The sequence below is a fragment of the Clupea harengus genome, chromosome 2, assembly GCF_900700415.2.
Source record: "Clupea harengus chromosome 2, Ch_v2.0.2, whole genome shotgun sequence".
Classification (NCBI taxonomy): domain Eukaryota; kingdom Metazoa; phylum Chordata; class Actinopteri; order Clupeiformes; family Clupeidae; genus Clupea; species Clupea harengus.
The window spans coordinates 24603260-24624260 of record NC_045153.1 but is presented as its reverse complement, the minus strand read 5'-3'; the positions used below and the strand labels follow the sequence as shown (position 1 = coordinate 24624260).

At 46.0% G+C, this 21001-nt stretch overlaps 2 protein-coding genes across 5 annotated transcripts in view; one reads left to right on the top strand and one right to left on the bottom strand.

The window, feature by feature from the left end:
* The first annotated feature begins 373 nt into the window (after nt 1–373).
* On the top strand, nt 374–17013 carry prpf40a (PRP40 pre-mRNA processing factor 40 homolog A). 3 transcript variants are annotated; one of them, XM_012830329.3, is made up of 26 exons: nt 374–478; nt 1697–1840; nt 2419–2502; nt 3390–3417; nt 3538–3560; nt 3824–3871; nt 4207–4317; nt 5308–5428; nt 5702–5711; nt 5923–6159; nt 6636–6741; nt 7969–8033; nt 8196–8360; nt 9009–9117; nt 9523–9673; nt 12139–12272; nt 12709–12823; nt 13057–13148; nt 13239–13355; nt 13840–13977; nt 14307–14402; nt 14522–14608; nt 15205–15301; nt 15434–15495; nt 15618–15761; nt 16259–17013. In XM_012830329.3, the coding sequence occupies exons 1-26, from the start codon at nt 476–478 to the stop codon at nt 16346–16348; spliced, it is 2577 nt and encodes an 858-aa protein (XP_012685783.1). In that variant the 5' UTR covers nt 374–475; the 3' UTR covers nt 16349–17013. The 3 variants fall into 3 exon arrangements, with proteins under 3 accessions (XP_012685783.1, XP_012685782.1, XP_031413800.1); XM_012830328.3 differs by having other exon boundaries at nt 5687–5711; XM_031557940.2 differs by having other exon boundaries at nt 5687–5711; nt 15618–15815.
* Nucleotides 17014–17151: 138 nt separating this feature from the next.
* Nucleotides 17152–21001, bottom strand: part of fmnl2a (formin-like 2a) — a 59988-nt gene continuing 56138 nt past the window's right edge. Inside the window, exon 26 of one of the 2 annotated variants that reach the window (XM_031557923.2) lies at nt 17152–19090. In XM_031557923.2, coding sequence (XP_031413783.1) covers nt 18981–19090 — 110 coding nt within the window. In that variant the 3' untranslated portion in view covers nt 17152–18980. The remainder of the gene's footprint in view (nt 19091–21001) is intronic. The other variant, XM_031557928.2, reaches the window with a different exon arrangement.

Genomic DNA, 21001 nt, shown 5'->3' with positions numbered 1-21001 from the left:
TTGCTTCATTTGTTCATTTTACAGTATTGATATTACATACCATCTCCAGAAATACTACAGTGATATTTTTCTTTTTCTTTTTCTTAAAGCTCAGATGTTGAGAAGAGATACAGAAATCTGTTGCATCGAGCACTTTGTGCATAACTGAATATAATCAGTTTCATATGCCTTACAGCGAAAGGATTGTCCTGTTGTCCGATTATTGCCATCTCTTTCATTTCTTGTAAATGATAAGAAATATAAGCTCATCCACTGCGGAATTTAAAGAACAGTCATAGTTCTTCTGAGGCATTAAAAGGAGCTGGGTCAATTTTACCAAAGGTATGATGAATTTGCGCAGCGTTAACGCAGGCAGAGGTTAATGTACGCAATATTTCATGGGTTTGCAAATGCCCTTTGAACTTTGATGCTCTCGTCCAATCAGAAGACAGATTATTGAGGGGTGGTGAGCTGGGCCGCTAAATACTCAGCCAACATGGTGAGTGAAGTTTCTCTCTATTTCCCCCACTAATATCATAATGAATGTTTAGTCTAAGTTTAGAAAATAATTAAATATGTTATTTTAAATACTCCGCGAAATATTTTCAGTCTCTTGTTTCATTAGAGGCAGAAGTAGCAAGTTTTAGTCATGAATGGCTCACCGGTTAGCATATAGCTAGCCATGATTAGCATTGCTAGATGCGGTGAGAAAACATGGCTAACTAGAACAACGTTTGAATGAGTGTTAAGAAGCACATCTCGGGCGATTCATAGATAGCTGGCTAGCCATAAGACGTATGAAAGCTGAATAAACTAGCTAGCATATATAATTAAGGTGCTGTATAGCAAACTCTAACGTTACCATTTAAACAATTCACCACCTCACTCGTCGTCTTTGTATCACCCAATATTAGCTAACCAAATGATTGGTAAAGTGTCCAAGTTGTGTTATGCTCACAGGTTAGCTAGCCAAACTAGCATTGCTGTGTTGTGGCGGTCTTTCATAGTGTCTTGTCTTATGTATGTGCTATGGGTTGAATATACTTTTGTACACACTATATACTTCTAAAGGAATATTAGAGTTAGAAAACGTATTAGGCCGTTTTTCTGTTACGTCAATTTAGTAGTAATTAACACTTCTGTAACGTCATTCTTATACGTACAACTACCGGCACTACTAGTGGCCAAGTCAACAGGATAACACGTTATGAAGCGATATCTATTCCCGAAGACATGGCGTTCACTGTTATTAGTCTACTGTGTAAGGATGTTGTATACAATTCGACAAGTCACCGGTCTGTACATATAATTTTGGACCGACGTATTTGTGTATGTCTATAGATATATGCTAGTCATCTAACGAATATCCACTTCATGAGGCCACGACTTCACTGATTGCCTGCTTACTTTTGGGCAGTTGTCATGGAACTGCAACAGCTACTCTTACTATAAGTTAATACAGTCCTAGTAGCCTGGGCTGTAGTAGTAACTGTTTGGGGTCTCTTGTTTATGACAGTCATCATCAGATGCTAATAATCGTCCGACCCAAGCACCTCCTTTTCCTGGTATCCCACTAGCAGGCATGCCGTCTCCCTTTGTAAGGCGGTATCGGAAAGCTCACTTCTTTCGTGTATTCTATTGGCATCAATTTTTTTGTGGGGGCTTTTTAGACCAGAAGATGGTTTAGACTCGATTTTTTTGTTTTGCCTTTTCAAAGATGGGACCACCTGGAATGCCGCCTCATTACCCACCTATGGGTATGCCCCCAATGGGACAGAGGCCCCCCAACATGACTCCAGGCATGCCACCTGGCATGATGCCACCCATGATGCCGCCGATGGGAGGGCCACCTATGGGACAGGTGAGAGAAAGATTCCACGTCACTGTCTATTGCACATCTAATTTTCATTGCTGCTTTTGTGTCACATATTGGTTTTTTTTGCAAACTGACTATTGACTATTTATTTTATAGTTACTTCACGAGTTTGTTTCAGTTTGTGGAGTGCATTGTGTGCTTTCACTGCAGTGAACATATGTGGGTGTCAGATGTGGCATCAGTGTCGAATTAACCTGCAGGCTTTAGCAGGATGGTATCACCATCACAGCTGGCATTTCAGCCTAAGCCAGTTCATTTTGCTGCCTGTGTGATGACATGTTTTTTATTACTAATTAAAAAGTGTGATGTCAATTGGTGTGAGGGGACTGTGGGATCAGGAGGTGGCAGTGGGGTGCAGATCGTAGCCATGGCACGGACCGCTTCGCACAGAGCCACGTTATGCGTTAACACTCAGAAGAGATGCGCCAAGTCGCTCTCACCTAGGCTCCGCTCCGCAGCCTCTTGCTGGGTATTCATACCCACTCCTGCCCCCCCATGGGCGGCAGGCAGGAGGGGGGGAAATTAACGGGTCAGATGAATATTTCATGAAGCTCTTTTATTAGATGCCAGGCATGATGCCGCCTATGATGCCCGGGATGATGATGCCACCTCGCATGCCAGCTGCGTCACTGCAGCCGACGGGACCGGTAAGCCACGTGTCTTCTCACAGTTTTTTTTAATGCTTTTGCCATTACGTGCATTCAAAAATAGATCCCACAAGCTGTCAGTGGTGGAAGCATTAACATAATTAACACATCCTCAGTGTGGGGAGGGCACCTGCCCTCACCGTGTCTACTGATGTTGGTGACGTGAGAGGTTGTCGTACACACCTGCGTTGTTTTACAGCCATGAGGGCTTTTGCATATATTACAAAGACTTAGAAATGGCCTGGTATTGTGCTTTGACTCATTGTATAACAAAGGGAGTTCACAGCTGTTTGTTTCCATCAGATCAATCCACCAAAAAAAAACGTATTTAATTAAAGTAGGTGCACTGCATTGATTACCATTTTGAATACTTGAACCACATCTCTATATAAGGAGGTGGTGACGTTACAGGCGCAATGCTGGAAGTGCGTAGCCGTAGTTTTTTGCTCCTATTAATTGACTTAACCCTCATTTTGAAGCCAGTGCTGAATGACACTTGTGATATTAGCATGGAATGGTGTAAATGTCATGTAATTGTCACCTAGTGTTGCGAAGTGAGACATCAGACAGAAGCCAGCTGCTTGGCTTGCTGTTTTAAGAGCTAACGGAGAAAGTCTCCACCCGTCAAATCGCATCCTTCAACATTTCCATTTTCACACCAGAGTTTGGCAGGAGCTGTACTTGTGGAAATCAAATTTAGCCTTGAAATGCCCAGTACATGCACCCAGGTTTCTGTTTAAAGGCCATGTAAAGGGTGCTGTTTGAAGAGCAAACTGAGATTTGTGCCACTTGCATCAACAGGTGTTTTGAGAAAGTAAACTGTGATTTGTTAGACACCATCAAAAACCTCTCTCTTTTTTTTACTTGAATTTCTCTTGCCTCCACAGCCTGGTGTGAGCCCTGTAGACAATACCGGTAAGGGCTCTGTGTTGATGAAAATAGTCTTTAAAAAAAAAATGACAATGTTTACATATATTGTGAGATCCAAAATTAAATAATAAAATAGATAATGATGTTTACTTCCTCTTTTTACAGGCTTGAGTGCTTCTACGATAACTGTAAGTATGCCTCCAAGCCAGCTGTGAAAAGCTGTTTACTTTCTAATTGATTCTGTATTGTTCCTTGTGATAATGGTAGATGGTGCCCTTGAACAGATTTGCCTGAAAGTCTGCCATTGTTTAGTTACTTATGAAAATGCATTTTGTCAAAATATTTCAAGACGACTTATTTATTTTCTCCAAAAATGTTAATGTGAAAGGCAGCCACCTCCAAGGACTGGAATTATTTTCTCTATTCCTTTTATTTGAATTCTCTGTTTTAGTCAAACACCACAGCAAACGACTCCCCACAAGATGACCAACCAAAGAAGGTAAAAATGATAGTATACAATTATATTAAGACAGGCTACATGCAACATGGGGCTTATTTGTGTCTTATATGTATTGTGAAACTCATCTCTGTAGACACAGAACAAATCTCTTAAATAATCAAACAATTGGCATTTTAGTCAAGCTTGAGTTGACTAACTGACTGACTATGTAAAAGGGTACACTCTCCTTCCTCTGCAATCCTTAAAGCTTCACACTGCAAGTCAAAGCTTGAACGTCAGCGTGTCAGATCTCTACTGAACTAATGAGTGATCAAATATTCCAGTGCTGATGCTCCTTAAGGTCTCTCATCCCGGAGCACATTTTCTGTTCTCAGAAGTCTATGTGGACCGAACACAAGTCTCTGGATGGGAAGGTCTACTTCTACAACACTGAGACGAAGCAGTCCACCTGGGAGAAACCTGATGAGCTCAAGTCTCCCGCTGAGGTAGGGTCAGGGCCTGAGAAAAGTACAAATGATTGCGCTATTCTTTCTTTCTGGGTTTTCAGGACCAGTTTTTATTTTTGTTGCCTGTCTGTGTATTGCACAGGGATGCCATCATCAGTGACAGGCACAATTAACTTTTCTTGGAGTGTTGGATTTGACTGTTTGAAATGAATAATCTTCAGAGGAGCAGGTGCAGGTATATGGGAACAATGGTCCTTAGTGGATACATTAGCCTCCGCTAACCTTTTGTCAAATCCTTTAAGCTGCATGTCTTCAGTGAATTATCTTCAAATGTTTTTTTTTGTCTAGTAAAGTCAGTGTTATTTGTGATTGCATGGTAAAGCCAAAATCGTGAAATACCACGTCAGCTGCCGCGCCCTCCATCAGAACCTAGGCTCAATGTGTGTCTTATCACGGGTGAAGACTTGGCCTGACAAGATTAGGATGGCTGTGTTATTATGCAAATGCCCCCGTGGTAGCAAAATCGTGGTGAAATAGCAGTGTCTCTCTGGCATTAAACCGAACTGCAGGTGTCGGATCTGTTATCAATAGCGTAGTGTATGCCTGTCAGGCTGCTGTCCTGGCTCCACGAGCCAGCCTCAGCTGGTGTTAGTTTCACAATAGGTGCTGTATTTTTGGAGCTGGAGGACGGGGGGAGAAGGGGGGGCCGGGGGGGCGGCTTTCTTTGACATTTTCCCTGCTGAGACTGGGAAGAAAAGGTCATGCTTTTACCCGTGAGAGGCTGTCCAGATAGGCCGACAGAGGCTGCTATCTCCACACTGTGTGTCCAAGACCTTTCAGGCCATCGGTGAAGGCCAGCTAGGCTTTCTACTCCCCTCGGACAGCTTCCTGGACAAGCTTAAGCTTAATCCTTAGACAAGAATGTGTTTTCTATGGAAATTCTATTGAATTATTGTAACACCCAATGCATGTGGTTTGGTAAAATTGCTGTTTACATCATAATTGATCTACCCTGTTTGTTCCTCCCAGCAAATGTTGTCTAAGTGTCCATGGAAAGAGTTTAAATCGGACACTGGCAAGCCTTACTACTACAACTCCCAGTCGAAGGAGTCTCGCTGGACTAAGCCCAAAGAGCTGGAGGACCTGGAGGGTGAGTGTGAAGATCAATAACCTGAGACTGAGCTAAATTTAGACCTTTCAGATTGTGCCTTCATTGCGGCACGTCTTTCATTATCGCCTTTTTATATTGTGCCACGTTAAATGAGTGCCAAAATAAACAGATAATTCAGTGCCTGACATGGTAGGGAGGGTGTGGAAGGGTATTGTCAGGTGTTTCTGTGGTGTTGAATTGGAAGCAGTCCTGCTCATTCTAATCTCCAATGCTGGTGTCTTCTCCTTTTATTTTCAGCTATGATCAAAGCAGAAGAGAACGGGTAAGTTGTGACTGTTGTGCTTAATGGTCCTTAGCTTTTTCAGTCATTGAGATGACTCGTGTTGGAGTACTGTGTTCTAATATCCAGGAGTGTGATGGATCAGTTGACCAAACAGTAAACATGAAACCTTTTTCACAGTAATGTAGCATATAGAGAGGTGTGGCTATGTTGAGGTGTTTTATGTGTGTCGATGTGGCTTGATGAATCGCAGCACGGCTGATGCAGCAGCTCCAGGAACGATGCCTACTGTTGCCGTGACCGTCCAACCAGAGACCGCCATTGCCATGGCTCCGGTCGCTGACCCCGAGGCCGCCGCCGCCGCCAGTATAACTGCTGCCGCTGTCGTCGAAGACCAGACCATGTACGTGACGGCGCCGCCCGCCGAGATCCCCCCGGATATGCCCATCAACAACACAGAGGAGGCGCCCGGTGTGGAGGCCCCCCTCAGGTACGAGGGGTTTCTAAGACTGTCTGTTTCTCTCTCTCTCTCTCTCTCTCTCCACCTCGCTCCCTTTCGCTCTCGGTGCTCCGATCCCCTTTCACAACAAGTGCTAGTGCACAGAGCATACATTATACAGACAGTACCATAAAAAAAACACCACTGTGAATAATTCATTAGGCCCTTGCTGTGTCTGTCAAATCCACAAGTGCTATGAAACCCTCTGCAGGGTTCCCACAGGCCCCTAAGAACGTCTTGTGCAGCCGTCACGTCACGCTACACCGGACAGCCGGTTGCGTCTCATGTTCTCCTGTCTTGTGCCACCCTTCCTATCGATATGTGGAATGAGGACTTTCATTTTGAGACATGACAGAGTATGTGGACCATTTTGGTCCCCCCCCCATGAGCTGTCCAGTGCAGGTGCTGTGCTAGTGTCCTTGCTGTCTCTCTCTAATGTCCTCTCCCTGTCCTTGGCGGGTCCACAGCAATGACGTCAACAAAGATGAGCGCCCAGAGCTGGTGAAGAAGGTCTACAAGTGGAACACGAAGGAAGAGGCCAAGCAGGCCTTCAAGGAGCTGCTGAAGGAGAAGGTGAGGGATGCTGCTGATCTGGGCTGACACTCTCTCACACACACACACACACACACACACACACACCCTCCCCTCCCCCAACGCACCCATGGCGTTAGGCAGCGAGGGATAAATTAACACTGCTGTTTGTTTGATTTTGGGTGGAAAGTGCATGCTGATGAAAGAGAAGCCGGATTCAACTCCCCTACTTCGTCCCTCACAGGCACTCACTCACTCACAAATACACAGACACACACACAGACACACACTCACACCACCTCATTTTCCCGTAGTCACGGGAGCAGAGGTCTGAGATGAGCCCCTGTTGCGTGTGTGTGTGTGTGTGTGTGTGTGTGTGTGTGTGTGTGTGTGTGTGTGTGTGTGTGTGTGTGTGTGTGTGTTTGTGTGTTGTGTTGTGAGGTTGGAAGAAAGCAGGGGGGCGGAGGATAGAGTAGCTGCCTTTATGTTTCTATATTTAGCACGCTTTAATTTGGCGCACAAAGCTGTCCTCTGAGAATCCACACTGCCCCCCCACCCCCCCTCCTGTTGTTTCCTAGGAGCTCTTAATTGCTGTGTCTTTATAATTAGAGTTCTTGGATAGGGGGGGACGTGAGCGCGCTCAGTCAGGGAATAAGACGAGGGCGAGGGGGGAACTGCATGCTCCGCTGCGTTAGAGTGGAATTAAGTCTGACGAGGCGAGTGGAACTCACAGATATCGGTTCATAATGGATGAAGGGTTATCTCTGTCTCTCTCACTGAGACAGGCGGGGAAAAGGGCACTTATGTAAGCCACTGGCATTTCTATAAATTACGAGCTGTTACTCGACGCTGCTGTCACTGTCGCCGCCGCCGCTGCTGTGCCTCACACTCGCCGGTAATTAACAAAATGCATCACCTGGTCAGGCGCCTGCCAAAGAGCAACATTTGGTCCTCACCGCGCTGTGTTGTTGTTCTGCCGGATTAGACACACTGTCACACTCACGCACACACACAGATGGATGAAGATGCGCACACACACGTGTGCATACACGCGTCCTTACGCAATTTCACTTTTGTACCCTTTATGTCCAAACCCACCAGACGCGTATGGTAGGGCACAAATAATTCACACCGACTACTCCTGTAGGATCGTCTGAAAGCAATGCCCCTCAGACAGACTTCTGAACTCTCTCCTTTTTTTTTTCTCTCTCTCCTCTTGCCTTATTTCTCTTTTTTCTCTCCTCCTCTCCCCTCTTTCGTATCCCCTAGGGTGTCTCCTCCAACGCCTCCTGGGAGCAGGCCATGAAGATGATCATCAATGACCCCCGCTACAGGTAGGCTCCTCTGGGTCTCAGCTCCTCTCCCTCAGGGCCTCCCTGGGTGTGGGGCTGTCTTGCCATCTGGCCAGTCTCTCTCTCTGTTTTTTTTCTTCTTTCTCTCTGTGTCTTTTTTATTTTATTTATCTCTCTCTCTCGCTCTGTCTTTCCCGTCCACAGCGCCCTGCCCAAGCTGAGCGAGAAGAAGCAGGCCTTCAACGCCTACAAGGTGCAGACGGAGAAGGAGGAGAAGGAGGAGGCGCGCATCAAGTACAAAGAGTCCAAGGAGACCTTCCAGCGCTTCCTGGAGAACCACGAGAAGATGACCTCCACCACCAGATACAAGTGAGCGCAGGCCCCAGTGGCCAGGCCATGCAGAGATGGCGGAGGGGGGGGGGGGGGATTGGGTGGCTAGTGGGCTGAACCACTGGAACCAATTAGTTTCTCCTGTGACCCTTACAGGCTTAGTTTCGCCTCAAGCAGTAGGGAAGCAGCCATTTTGGATCTGCACATTTGCTTCTGAGACTGGATGGTTGATTATGTTAAATATATGGCGTGCCCAGAATAGATTTGCGGGGCATATTGCTGTCCTAGTGGGTTGAACCGGAGTGCCACAGGCACAAAGCCTTTCATCAGGAGCCACGGGTTCTTGGAGCAGTGATTGTGTCGTGAACTTGACCTCCCGCCAGTCTGCAATTTTTGTCGTCGTCATGGTTACGTCCTGGCATAGCTTCAGTGGCTGGTGAAAAGGGGGGCTTTGCACGTGTCGTCTCGTCATTGCCACACACTGTGAGCTATTTGCGAATAATTTACAAGTCGTATAATTTGCATCCGAGCGATGCAGTATCGGCAAACTTTACAAGCAGTCGGCTTCCCGGCGCGAGCTGAGCAGATGTGGGCTGGGAGATTTCGGAAATATTGTACTGCCACCGTGTGGACAGATGTGGGTTCTGCAGGAGAACACGTGTTGAAACCTGACTGTGTGTGTTTCAGGAAAGCGGAGCAGATGTTTGGAGAGCAGGAGGTGTGGTCCACCGTCCCAGAGAGAGACAGACTGGAGATCTATGAGGACGTGCTGTTCTACCTAGCCAAAAAGGAGAAGGTAAAATCACTGCATAACACCCTTGGTCAAGTGACCTGAGTTGGACTCAGTCAGGCATATATTGAATGGTAGAATTGGTTGAGTTCCTTAATTGTTTGTATTCCCAACAAAAACAACCGAGCCACCTCGGCTTAGCAGAGGACTACAGGCTCAGATTTCCCCTCATGATTGTGTGGAATAGCCCTCAGCTTCTGTGCAATCTATTAGTTTGATGAGGAAACTGAGCTTGTGGAGTAAGCAGCTGGCAGCACAGTCCTTTACCACACATAGAGACATACATACAATACTTTTGGGAAGAATAATTGCTTCCTTCTTGACTGAAAATATGTGTGGATGTTTGTCATGTTGTTTTTCTTGGCGCCTCCGTCTCCTGACTGTCTCCCTCGTCGCTCCTCTGTGCCGCAGGAACAAGCCAAGCAGCTGCGCAAGAGGAACTGGGAGGCCCTGAAGAACATCCTTGACAACATGGCCAACGTGACACACCGCACCACATGGTCGGAGGCGCAGCAGTACCTCCTGGACAACCCCACCTTCGCCGAGGACGAGGAGCTCCAGAGTAGGTCCCTCCCCCTCCCTCTCCCTCTCCCTCTCCATCCAAACCTCCACCTCCTGTCCCTCTGAAGGGCCGGCCCCATTTCCCCGTTTTCCACACGCGCTCAGAAGCCTGAGGCTTGCTGTAGGAAGATAAAGTCGCCCTGCCTGCTCCTGTGGTGGCTGCCTCTGTGTGCATGCATAAGTAATGCGGGAGAGTGGCGGCCTGTGCAGGCTGATAAAGCAGGGGCTCAGGGTGGCAGTGGAGCGCCTGGGTGAAGGGGGAGATACAGAAGGAGATGGACGATGCTGTGTGTGTGTGTGTGTGTGTGTGTGTGTGTGTGTGTGTGTGTGTGTGTGTGTGTGTGTGTGTGTGTGTGTGTGTGTGTGTGTGTGTGTGTGTGTGTGTGTGTGTGTGTTCACGTTCACGTTCACAGTTTTGATCGGCTGTGTGGGGGTGTGAAGACTCGTACGGATTTGTGAAAGCGAGCGGGTGAAAAATGTGCCATGTGACTGTCATCCAGCTAGGGTCTGTGAAGTGTGTGTGTGTGTGTGTGTGTGTGTGTGTGGAGAGAGAGAGCAGCTGCGTGTAACTTTTCTCAGGTAGTTTGGAAGTGTGTCTGTGTTAAGGTTGCAGTGTTTCCCCTAGGTTTACAGCTTTGGGGGGGGGGGGGGCTGCGGCACGGTGCGCGGCGCGGCGTGGCATGGCCACCGACACAAACGCTTAAAGGAATCATGGTGTTCATGTGTTTCTTTTAATGACAGCAGTCAATATAACAACTAAACATCGGAACATGTCTTTTTATGACAATTATCCACAAAGTGTGCAGCTTTTGTCGCTGCAGTGGTGTATCTTTCTGGGATTCTGGAAGAACATTTTTTGAGATATTTGTGGCCTAAAATTCCTAATTTCGCAGGAGCTTTTCCAAAAAGTTGCGATGAAAGTTTTTATTTTTAGGTTTTTGTTGCAATGAAATTGGCAAAACAAGTTAAAGTTGCGATAAAAAGTTGTGAATTGTTCTCTTTGTAATTATAATTGAGTTATTTGTTGAAAAATAATTGATTAATAAACAAACATTAATTCATCAAGAACAAAACGATTGAGAAATGGTCCTCTTAATAACCTCACCAATATGCCAAACAAAAGATTACCAGGACTACAAAAATGTAGCAAAATAGGCTTTACTTATCCACAACGAAGTGCACATGTTGGCATTACAAAAGGACCAGTACGACTGAATAAAATGTTATGAATGTCTCAGCCTTCATATGACGAAAAAAAAAAAACAGCCTGTGTCACTATGATCTGTCTCGTCATCTGACGTCCTGCCTGTGTTTCTGCCGTTCTCATTGCTTATCAATCTGTTTCGCTATCCTTGTTGTCGTCCAATTTCAAGTCATCCATTCTTCAACACTAGCTTCTACCTTGTCTTCAAACAGAAAGTAACGTTAAATCTCCATGGCAACAGCTTTTGAGGGTTTGGCAAATAATCGGATTTATTGCTTCCTTCATTATTCACAGCAAAAGAAATAATTTTCGTTACATTTCATACATTTATTACCATACTCTATGTAAAAAGGGCCACGCACAACTCGCGGAAAATGATAAAAAATGGAAGCCACATCTATTTCTGAATTTTCGGTGCGGACATTCTGTACGTACGTTCTGTTTCCACGTCTGTTGTAGCCATTCTCATTGGGCCTCATTGTCGACCCTACCTAGAAAAAGATCTCTGCCGGATTCATGAACGCCTGGATATTAGTTTTTTTAAAGCTTAAAAGTGTCCGTAGCTGTGCACTGATTCTTAAGCCCAATTCTGTCCGCTGGTGGGAGCGTGCTCGTGTGTGTGTGTGTGTGTGTGTGTGTGTGTGTGTGTGTGTGTGTGTGCGTGTGCGTGTGCGTGTGCGTGTGCGTGTGCGTGTGCGTGTGCGTGCGCGCATCGCGGCGGAACTCTGCCATGCGCGATACAGAGAGCAGAGAATTGTAAACGCGCGACCATGTAGAGACAGAAATTACATGCCGTCGTGTAAATAAGATAAATAACATAAGGCTATTTATTTTGTTTAATAAAAGAACAAGCTATAGACCTGTTCTATAGGAAAGGTAACCTTAAATTACTTCCGTTGTGATCTGGCGCTTTATAGAAAATAAAATGTAACAAAATTAACTTGACCTTCCAGGGGGGGGCGGGGCGCCCCCCTAATATAACGGTAGGGGAAACACTGGGTTGATAAATGTGCCTGCCAGTGTGCATAACTTGTGTGTATATACAGCGAGAGTTTGGAATAATAACAGTCATAGGTATGTGGGAAGTGTGTCTGTGTGTGATGGTGAGTGAAAAAGTACATTGGAGGTTTTTATGTTGTGAGCAGGTTTGTTGCAGATGGGAAGGTTATATTTATGTAGACACATTCTTGGATAGATACATTCATACACATGTATATGTATGAGTATCTTTCCCCCACTGACGTCTGCTGTCTCGTGCGCAGACATGGATAAGGAGGACGCACTCATCTGCTTCGAGGAGCACATCCGCGCCCTGGAGAAGGAGGAAGAGGACGAGAAGCAGAAGGGCCTGCTGAGGGAGCGCCGCCGCCAGAGGAAGAACAGAGAGGCCTTCCAGGTGAGCCCCCCCCCCACCCCATCACCATGGGAACGGTGCCTCTCCGCCACCCGCCAAGGAAAAGCAGCCGGATGACCTTTCTGCACGGGCAGTGTTGATGCCCCCCCGCCTCGGCCTGTGCCGTTATTAAGCTGTTCTGAGAGTGAATTTACTGTCACAGAGCAAGATGGCGAAGGGTGACACATAATGGCTGATGCTGGCTCTCTCTTTTTCTCTCTCTCTCTCTCTACCCTCCTCGCTCAGACTTTCTATCAGGGGATGTTTTATGTCGGGGTGTTGACATCTGAAATGTCATTTTGGGGTAATGCAGTAACAGCCGGCCTAATAAAATGTGCCTTATGGCAGCTAATGGACTGCCATGGGAGCTCGGTGGGAAATGTCAGTCCGTGCGAGTGGGGCCAGTGCAGTTGCATTTACTTACACGCTTCATTTTCAGAAATTCCTGGATGAGTTGCATGAGCACGGGCAGCTCCACTCCATGTCGGCCTGGATGGAGATGTACCCCACCATCAGCTCAGACATCCGCTTCAGCAACATGCTGGGCCAGCCAGGTAATGGACTAACTCACACACGCATATGCACACACACACAAACATATGCACACACACTCATATGCGCACACACACACATATGCACACACACTCATATGCGCATACACGCGCACACACACACACGCAGAGCATAGAGTTGCACACACACATGCATTCTTCCACACGCATATTCATGTGGGTAGCATCCCTGACATTGTTGACACACAATGTTGTTTGTGTTGTGTATACTGTAGGTTCCACACCCCTCGACCTATTTAAGTTCTACGTGGAGGACCTGAAAGCCCGTTACCACGACGAGAAGAGGATCATCAAAGACATCCTCAAGGTCTGGACAAACTCTTCCTCCAAACTGAAAATTCCCCTTTGGCCATCAGCGTTCAGCCACATTCACAGTGTACTCTTCTTCTTATCACAGGATAAAGGCTTCCTGGTGGAGATCAACAGCACCTTCGAGGACTTTGGCTCGGTCATCAGCTCAGACAAGAGAGCCACCACACTGGACGCAGGCAACATCAAGCTAGCCTTCAACAGCGTAAGTGGAACTCGGGGGTCAAGAACCGACAGCTGTACTCAGATGATGTATGATTTCTATCGGAGGTGATTGGCTTAGTGTGTGTGGTAATGTGGCACACCAGGCGAATCACAGCGCTGGTCTGAGACACTTCTGAATTTAGTCATACAGCTAAGAAGACGTCCAAGAGATTTTTGAATTTCGATATACGTGTTATGTGCACATATTTTAGCATATGGTGCACGAGTCACGGCCCAGCTGAGCTCCCACTATCGACATTAGGTGTTCGTCCTGCCAAAACTCAGCAGAACTGGACAAACTCATGCTTCCCGCATATGGACAGTTAACCTAATCATTCCTCACCTACTTGTTGTTAGCAGTTTTATTACACATGGACATATCATAACATACCTGAGGACACCGTCCTTCTGAAAACTGATGTGCTGATTTGCCCAGTATTGATAAGGCACCCTAGTGATGCCAAGTCCTGTGTGTATCTGTGCAGTTGCTGGAGAAGGCGGAGGCGCGGGAGAGGGAGCGTGAGAAGGAGGAGGCGAGGAAGATGAAGAGGAAGGAGGCGACGTTCAAGAGCATGCTGAAGCAGGCCACACCGCCGCTGGAGCCCGACGTCACCTGGGAAGAGGTGAGTGTCCCGCCGGGCCGGGCAACCGTAGCTCAGCCACACACACACACACACACACACCTAGCCTAAGTGAAAAACCCAGTGAAGCAAAACCTCACGTCTGTTTAGATGTACTGTATGTATGCAAGTGTCTGAGTGTGTAACTGAGTGTGTAGTGGCATTGAATCTAAGTGTGCATTACTGCTTTAGTATACTACATTAATCAAGTAAGCGATTCAAAAAGATGCATTTAGACATAGATATGGTTGTATGTGCTTTGATGGGCTTTGCTCCAAACAACCTATTTTCCTGCTCTAATTATTTTGTTCTCTGGCCGTGGTCTCCTTCAGGCGCGAGAGCGATTCCTAAAGGAGCCTGCGTTCGAGGACGTGACACTGGAGTCCGAGAGGAAGAGGATATTTAAAGATTTCATTCATGTCTTGGAGGTAACTACGCACTATTTGAGGACTCTATCTGGCACACTCTCGTCACCAGCCGTGTGTGTTTGAATGCAGCGAGTTAGTCCTAACACACCGTCTGTTTGTCTTTCTCTGTCGTCCTGCAGCACGAATGTCAGCACCATCATTCCAAGAACAAGAAGCACTCCAAGAAGTCGAAGAAGCACCACAGGAAGCGATCACGCTCTCGTTCGGTCAGTACCCCCCCACCCCATCTTAGCTGTCTAGTCTGTCGCGTGCAGAAGGCAAGCGTGCCAGAGTCCCAGCAACGTGTCAGTTTATCAACACCCCAGATGTGGCTGCACCACACATCGCAGGATGTGTTTACTGTCTGGCGTCTTTTTTTTCTTCTTCTTCTCTTTGGTGTCTCACACCTGAGTATTTCAGTGTGGAACAAGCTGTTCTTGTTCATTAACAAGACGGCCAGTAGTCTCGCAGCGTTCAAACGTGGATACGTTTCTTTCGTTTGTGTGTTTCGTTAGCCGTGAATCTGCACTCACTCACTAACCAGTGAAATTGTATGTGAACAGATTGTTTAAAACCCAGATATGCAAAGACAAATGTGGAGAAGTGTTAGAAGTCAAATAAAATGAAATGGCACAGTGTTTGATGGTGTTGACTTCAAAAAAAAAAAAAAAAAAACTTTTCTTCACCGTTTTTGTAAGCCCGTATGACATAGTAGAAATAGTTAAGTAGAATCTTGCTGCAGGTGGTTTAGGACTAGTCTTGTTAGAAGTCTTGTCCAAAGGATGTCTCCTCATTGTGCCGCCTGTCTCCTGTCCCCCTCCAGGGCTCTGAGTCTGAGGAGGATGACTACCACTCAAAGAAGAAGAAGCAGCGCTCAACCTCCAAGTCCCCGTCAGAGCACTCCTCCTCCGGAGAGTCAGGTGTGTGTTCACCCCCCGCTCACAGAGCCATGGGGCACTGGCGTGTGCCAGGCGCCTCAGTGCCCCACTCCTGCTGATGATGCCCAAGTTGACGCCCGCAGGCTAATGATTTGCTAACTGGTTTGTTTGCAGAGAGGAGCTATAAGAAGTCAAAGAAACACAAGAAGAAGGGCAAGAAGAGGCGTCACAAGTCGGTAAGTGGAAAGCGATTTAAGGGGAGTGTAGCACCACATCCCGTCCCCCTGATGGAGACCCAGAGGCTGGGTAGGGCTGTGCCACTGTGCTGACTGTGCTTCTCACCCCCCCACCACCCCAGGCCTCCCCCGAGTCCGACGGAGAGAGGGACCGGAAAGGGCGTGAGAAGGACCGAGAGAAAGACAAAGAAAACGACAAGTCCAGAGGGAAGCCTCGCTCATCGTCCAAACAGAAGTCACCCAAGAGGAAATCGACGAAAGAGGAGGTAAGGCCGACCGCTTCCCACACCAAATGACCACACGTCACCGCAGAGCACAGCGTGAGTCTCAAACATGTCTCCAGAGATGTGTCTATAGTTTGTCTTAATTCTGCCTTCGCTTAGGTGAACACACCCGTCTCTGGATATCAAAGAATTACTGATCATTTGATTAATTAATTAAGGAGTATTTGAGCAGGATTAGGTCTCAGTCATGCTCTGGGTCCTCTGAGCAGAGTAGAATGACACCTGGACAAGGGTCTGATAAAGAATTATTTGGAGATTTGAGCCAACCAGTGTATTGAAATTTGAAATAAGAAATAGAAATTGGGTACCAGTCAAGTTAAGTGACCACAGAGGATTACGGTGTGAATTTCACTGCGGCTGAAGGTTGTAGCTTGTTTGCTGCTTTTTCGGCCTGTTCTCTTTCTCTCCAAAGTGTTTTGTGTGCTGTCAGAACCGTTTTATAAACTCTCTTCTTCCACCGCACCTCTCCTGTGTCTCAGGGGGGTTGGGATACATCTGGCAGTGAACTGAGCGAGGGCGAATTGGAGAAGAGGAGACGGACCCTTCTAGAACAGCTGGATGCCCCATAGTTTGTTTGTCTCGTTTGTTTTTAACCCTCCCTGTGCCGAAAATGCATTCCTCCTCCAGTTCTCTCCCTGTCCGCTCCCCAGGCAACATGCCACACACCACACGCCTGGGTCACGTCTCTCCTGCATGGGGCAGGGTGAGTGAATGCGCTGTTGGGAAAACGCTGTACTGGTGACTCTTTTTTTGGTTTTTATTTGTTTGTTTTTTTGTTTTGTCATCAGACACTCAGTTGGTTTCTGTGTGACTAGTTGTGATGCAAGGTTACCAGCACTGTCATTCTGTGACCCAGATTTCGCTTCTCTTTAGCTACCTATGTTGCCATTTTGAAAGTCTTTTTCTTATTTTTGTAGGTAGCCGTGTATGTAACTCGATTGATAATTGATGACGAAAAATAAAAGCCACCCACTTTTACTGTGACTGCCTTATTGATAGCATTCACATGCAAACTTAAATCATCAATTTCCTGTGAATAGTTTTCACTGCTCTGAGATCATATTCAGGGATAAGCCCATCTTATCTGAATCATAGCAGAAATGGACATTTTGTTTTTGCATTTGGTACCAAGGGACTGATTGAAGCAACCAGGTTTGCAAGCATCTTGGAAATTATTTTAAATGTAATGCCTAGAGGTCATGATTCATATGTAATAAAAAATAATTGAAATGGACAAGTATATTTGTATGCGTTTTGAAATATTTGTTGGCTATAAAAAGTAAGCAGACTCACTTTCCTGGGGTTTTAACTGAGTGAAACAAATTCCATTTCTGTGGGCTACTGACAAAAGGGACAACAAATTCACAGAAAATTATGGTAGTGTAAATACTTTTATTTAATCATAGTCATTGAGAAATCATGGATCTAACTTAGAGATCTGTTATTAAAAAGTATTTTTGTGATACACATATTTTTTACTGGCTAAAATACATTTCTGATCAAAACAAAATAAAATAAAAACATGCCAGTTATTAACCCAGTCTATAGGATGAAGTTGAATGTGTTAAGACAGCAGATGGTTGCACTATAATGTTTATGGCCTCTACAACCTTTGTAGTCCAGACAAACTGTCCCATTCCTCCGTGATGTTGGTCGATCATGATGCATGACCGCTTCCATCAACCCGCTATTAGCCAGATTCATGTTCTCAGCTTAATTTAATACACAAAATGAAACGACAAAAAAAACTATAAGTTAAAATAACATTCAAGATGTATAGCACAGGGTGTTGTTTTAAACAATATGTACAATATTATCCTTTTTTGCAAATGAGTGGATTAAAAGGTAAAAGTTAAAAAAAAACATTTTGTAGCAAAATATCTGTACATTTAGATTTTTTTTGTTTGTTTTCACTTGTAGTATTTAATAGAACTTAATGGTGATATGGACTGGCACTCCCATCAAGTGTAGCTGAACGGAATGAATGGCTAATGGTCTTAGTGGTTAAATACTATACAATAAAATCATGAGTGGTGGACACGAGTGCCTCCATTCTTGAAGGCAGCTTTTTTTTTTTTTCCAGACTGCGGAAAATCAGAATCCAGTTTCTCCTCCCGATTTGGTTTTGTAACGAGCCTTTTGCGTGTTCAATTCAGTGAGCGCTATGAACTGTAATCCTACAGTACACTCATCTACGTCTCTAATCTCTCTCTCTCTCTCTCCATCACTCTTATGATTTCATCCTGTTCTTATTCGCACAGGTTCAATGAGTGGCCACTTCCCTCTCTAACTTGAGATGGTGATCTGCTACGAGCTCCTCCAGCGTCGGCCCATTTATACGGTTTGGTCCACTAACCCATGTTAACACTGATAAAGGCAAGGCCAGAGCCTTAGCGTTGGCGGCCTGCGATTGTGTACAGTCCACATTGGCCTTGTCCCATCCACCCTAACCCTTACATCTGCCCCCCCCCCCACCCATCATCTCCTGCGCTCCCTCTGCCACTTCCTCTGCTCCTCCTGCTTCAGCAGAACGTCTGCCTGGTGTGTTACATACAAACATACAACATGCTGCACTTCGACTTAAGCGTACTGGTTTGGATGGCTGGAAGCAGGATATATTCCTCTTATAAAAAGTAGCCCTTGAATAGAAGGGGGGAAATGTTGTTTTGAAGTGCTGCTCGAGCACTTGGAATGATCCAAGCATGATGGCGATGGCACCGGAATGTAAGAAGATACTATCGGATTTCATAGTATGGCGACCTTTGTTGGAGTAATGTTCATGCTTACAGAAGTATGTCTTTGACATTGTGTTCTTTCTAAGAGTTAAACCAAACGGAGGTAAAGCATTAAAAACAACCGTGTTCTTATGTGTCCAGTTTTACAAGTAGGAAAACGAAAACAATGACAAAAAGTTTAAAGCCAGATCAAGTCAGTACTTGAAGTAAACACAATATCCGAACAAAGTCAAAAACATTTTGATCGTATCCGCACAGAAAAAAAACAAATCATTAAGTTCAGGCACTTGGCTTGTCTTGAGTTCCCCATTGTGTGACCTCCCAGACCCCATCTTCCTCAATCCCTATCCGTTCACGGTCCTTCATCCTGAGGCATCCGCCCTTTCCTCTTCCTCCTTTCTTTCTCACCCTCTCCCCCTCTCGTTCTCTCGCCCCCTTTCTCCCCCATATCACATACTCTCATCCCTCACATCACCACCTCTGAGTTATTGAGCGGCCGCAGGTTCTGATCATCAAAGCGCCTCCTCACGCTCCTCCTCACCGCGTCGGCTCGTCTGTACGGCTGATTGCGAAGATCTGAGGACAGGAGGGGAGAGAGAGAGGGGGGCTGTCAGTCATACGTCGCCATGGTGACAGCTGGGTGCAAGCCCCGGATAACAAAAGGGCTGCATGGCTGACTGGCAGTCACACAAAGCAACTTGAGGTTTAAAAAATAAAAAATAAAGTAACGCGAACTAACGTGCCAAAAATATAATCTATAAATGGTATACAGTGATATCTGTATGTTGGGTTTGGGGAGGGATTTATAGCCATCAATGATTGCCCTGTCAATAAAACCGGTCTGCTTATGAGTAGGTGGGATTCCCCCTGTGTTTCTGAGAATAAGATCTTAACACATCTCAAAGAAATACCAGTGGAAAGGAAGTAAGACTGGGGATTGACATTCCACATTATCATTTCACACACAGTAATCTGATTGTTTGGTGATCATGCAAAAAGAGGTAAGGAAGAGATGGGAAAGACTGAGGGGTTAACTGAACATGTAAAGTTATCAGAGGGAGAGGGAAGGGAGGGGTGGAGGGGGAGAGGGGGGAGGGGAGGGGTGGGGTGGGTAGGAGGTAAAAAAAGAGGTGCTTGCCAGGTCTGGGTCACATCCACCACCACAGGGGTACTATTGGAGGAGTTCCTTACCCTCGAGTGGACATTGGGAAATTTAGTAATATTATTCTTCTTTAGGGCTGGATGAAGAGAAGACAAAATGGAGGTTAAAAGAGCACAGGTGGGGCGACTGCACAGAGAGAGAGAGAGAGAGGGGCTCTGGAGCACTGACACTGGCCTTACAGCTGGGGGGAGAAGCAGGGAGAGCAGGGAGAGGAAGCAGAGGGTATGGACAGCACAGGGGTAAAAGGGGTAAAGGGCTCATGGCAGAGGGGGTATTAGGGGAACAGGGCGTTAGCCAGACTGGCCTTAGAGGCAGTTAACTGACATGGCAGGCAGGTATTAGGCAGCTCTGCTGATTATTTTCTGTCTCAATTAACCTAGCTTGCTTTGCTTAGTGACTACCAGCAAACCAAAACAAATCTTTAGTGAAGCTTTTAACCGTCTTTCAACAAAAACTCAAACAAAACAAAGATATTAAAAACCAAAAACAAACATTTCTAAGCAGTACACAAGACATATCTTAAAAAAAAAAAAAAATGCCAATCTGAGGTTGGCTGTTGACAACTGAACACATGCTCACAGCCAGGTACATGCCTTTGGTTGGGTTCAACTGGCATGCAATGATGGCTCAGTGGAGATGGAGCTCACAGAGTGGGCCACACTGAGTTTGAGAGTCTGTCAAGCTATCAGGTCATGTATCTGGCTGTGCGGGTTAGTGACGTCAGGAACACAGGCGTACTGGAAGGCCCGTTTCCTTAACATGCCATGCAAAACAAAAATAATAATAAAAAACTCCATGCTTCATGCAACAGACAAGAACCATGGCTCCTTGTGTTATTGGTCAGGACCACAGGTGATGTCAGCGACATCACCCCGCCGGGCCAAGCTGGAGCCAAGCGTGAGGGGGGGGTAGCGAGCTGATTAGCAGGGAAGCGCAAGGTGTTGTGAGAGCAGTGCAGTGTGCAAGCGAGCCAGCGTCATGCAAGAGCCCAGACAGACAACAGCAGTGACACATCATTATGGATGAACAGTCATGATCTCATGGACAGATGAACACACACACACACACACACACACACACACAAGCAAGGTATAATGCCACAAATGTTACAGCCGCTGAGATCTCCTGTGTGGTATACTTACAACACAGTATGAACAATGGCCTCCTAATGTCTATGACACAGCTTCCAATAACATTCAAAACATTGTGAATATATTAATGTATACATTGTGAATATATTCATTTATAGAAGACTACCTAAGTATAACTCCCATTATTGTTCTGCATTTTGTCCCATTATTGTTCTGCATTACACTAAATACGGT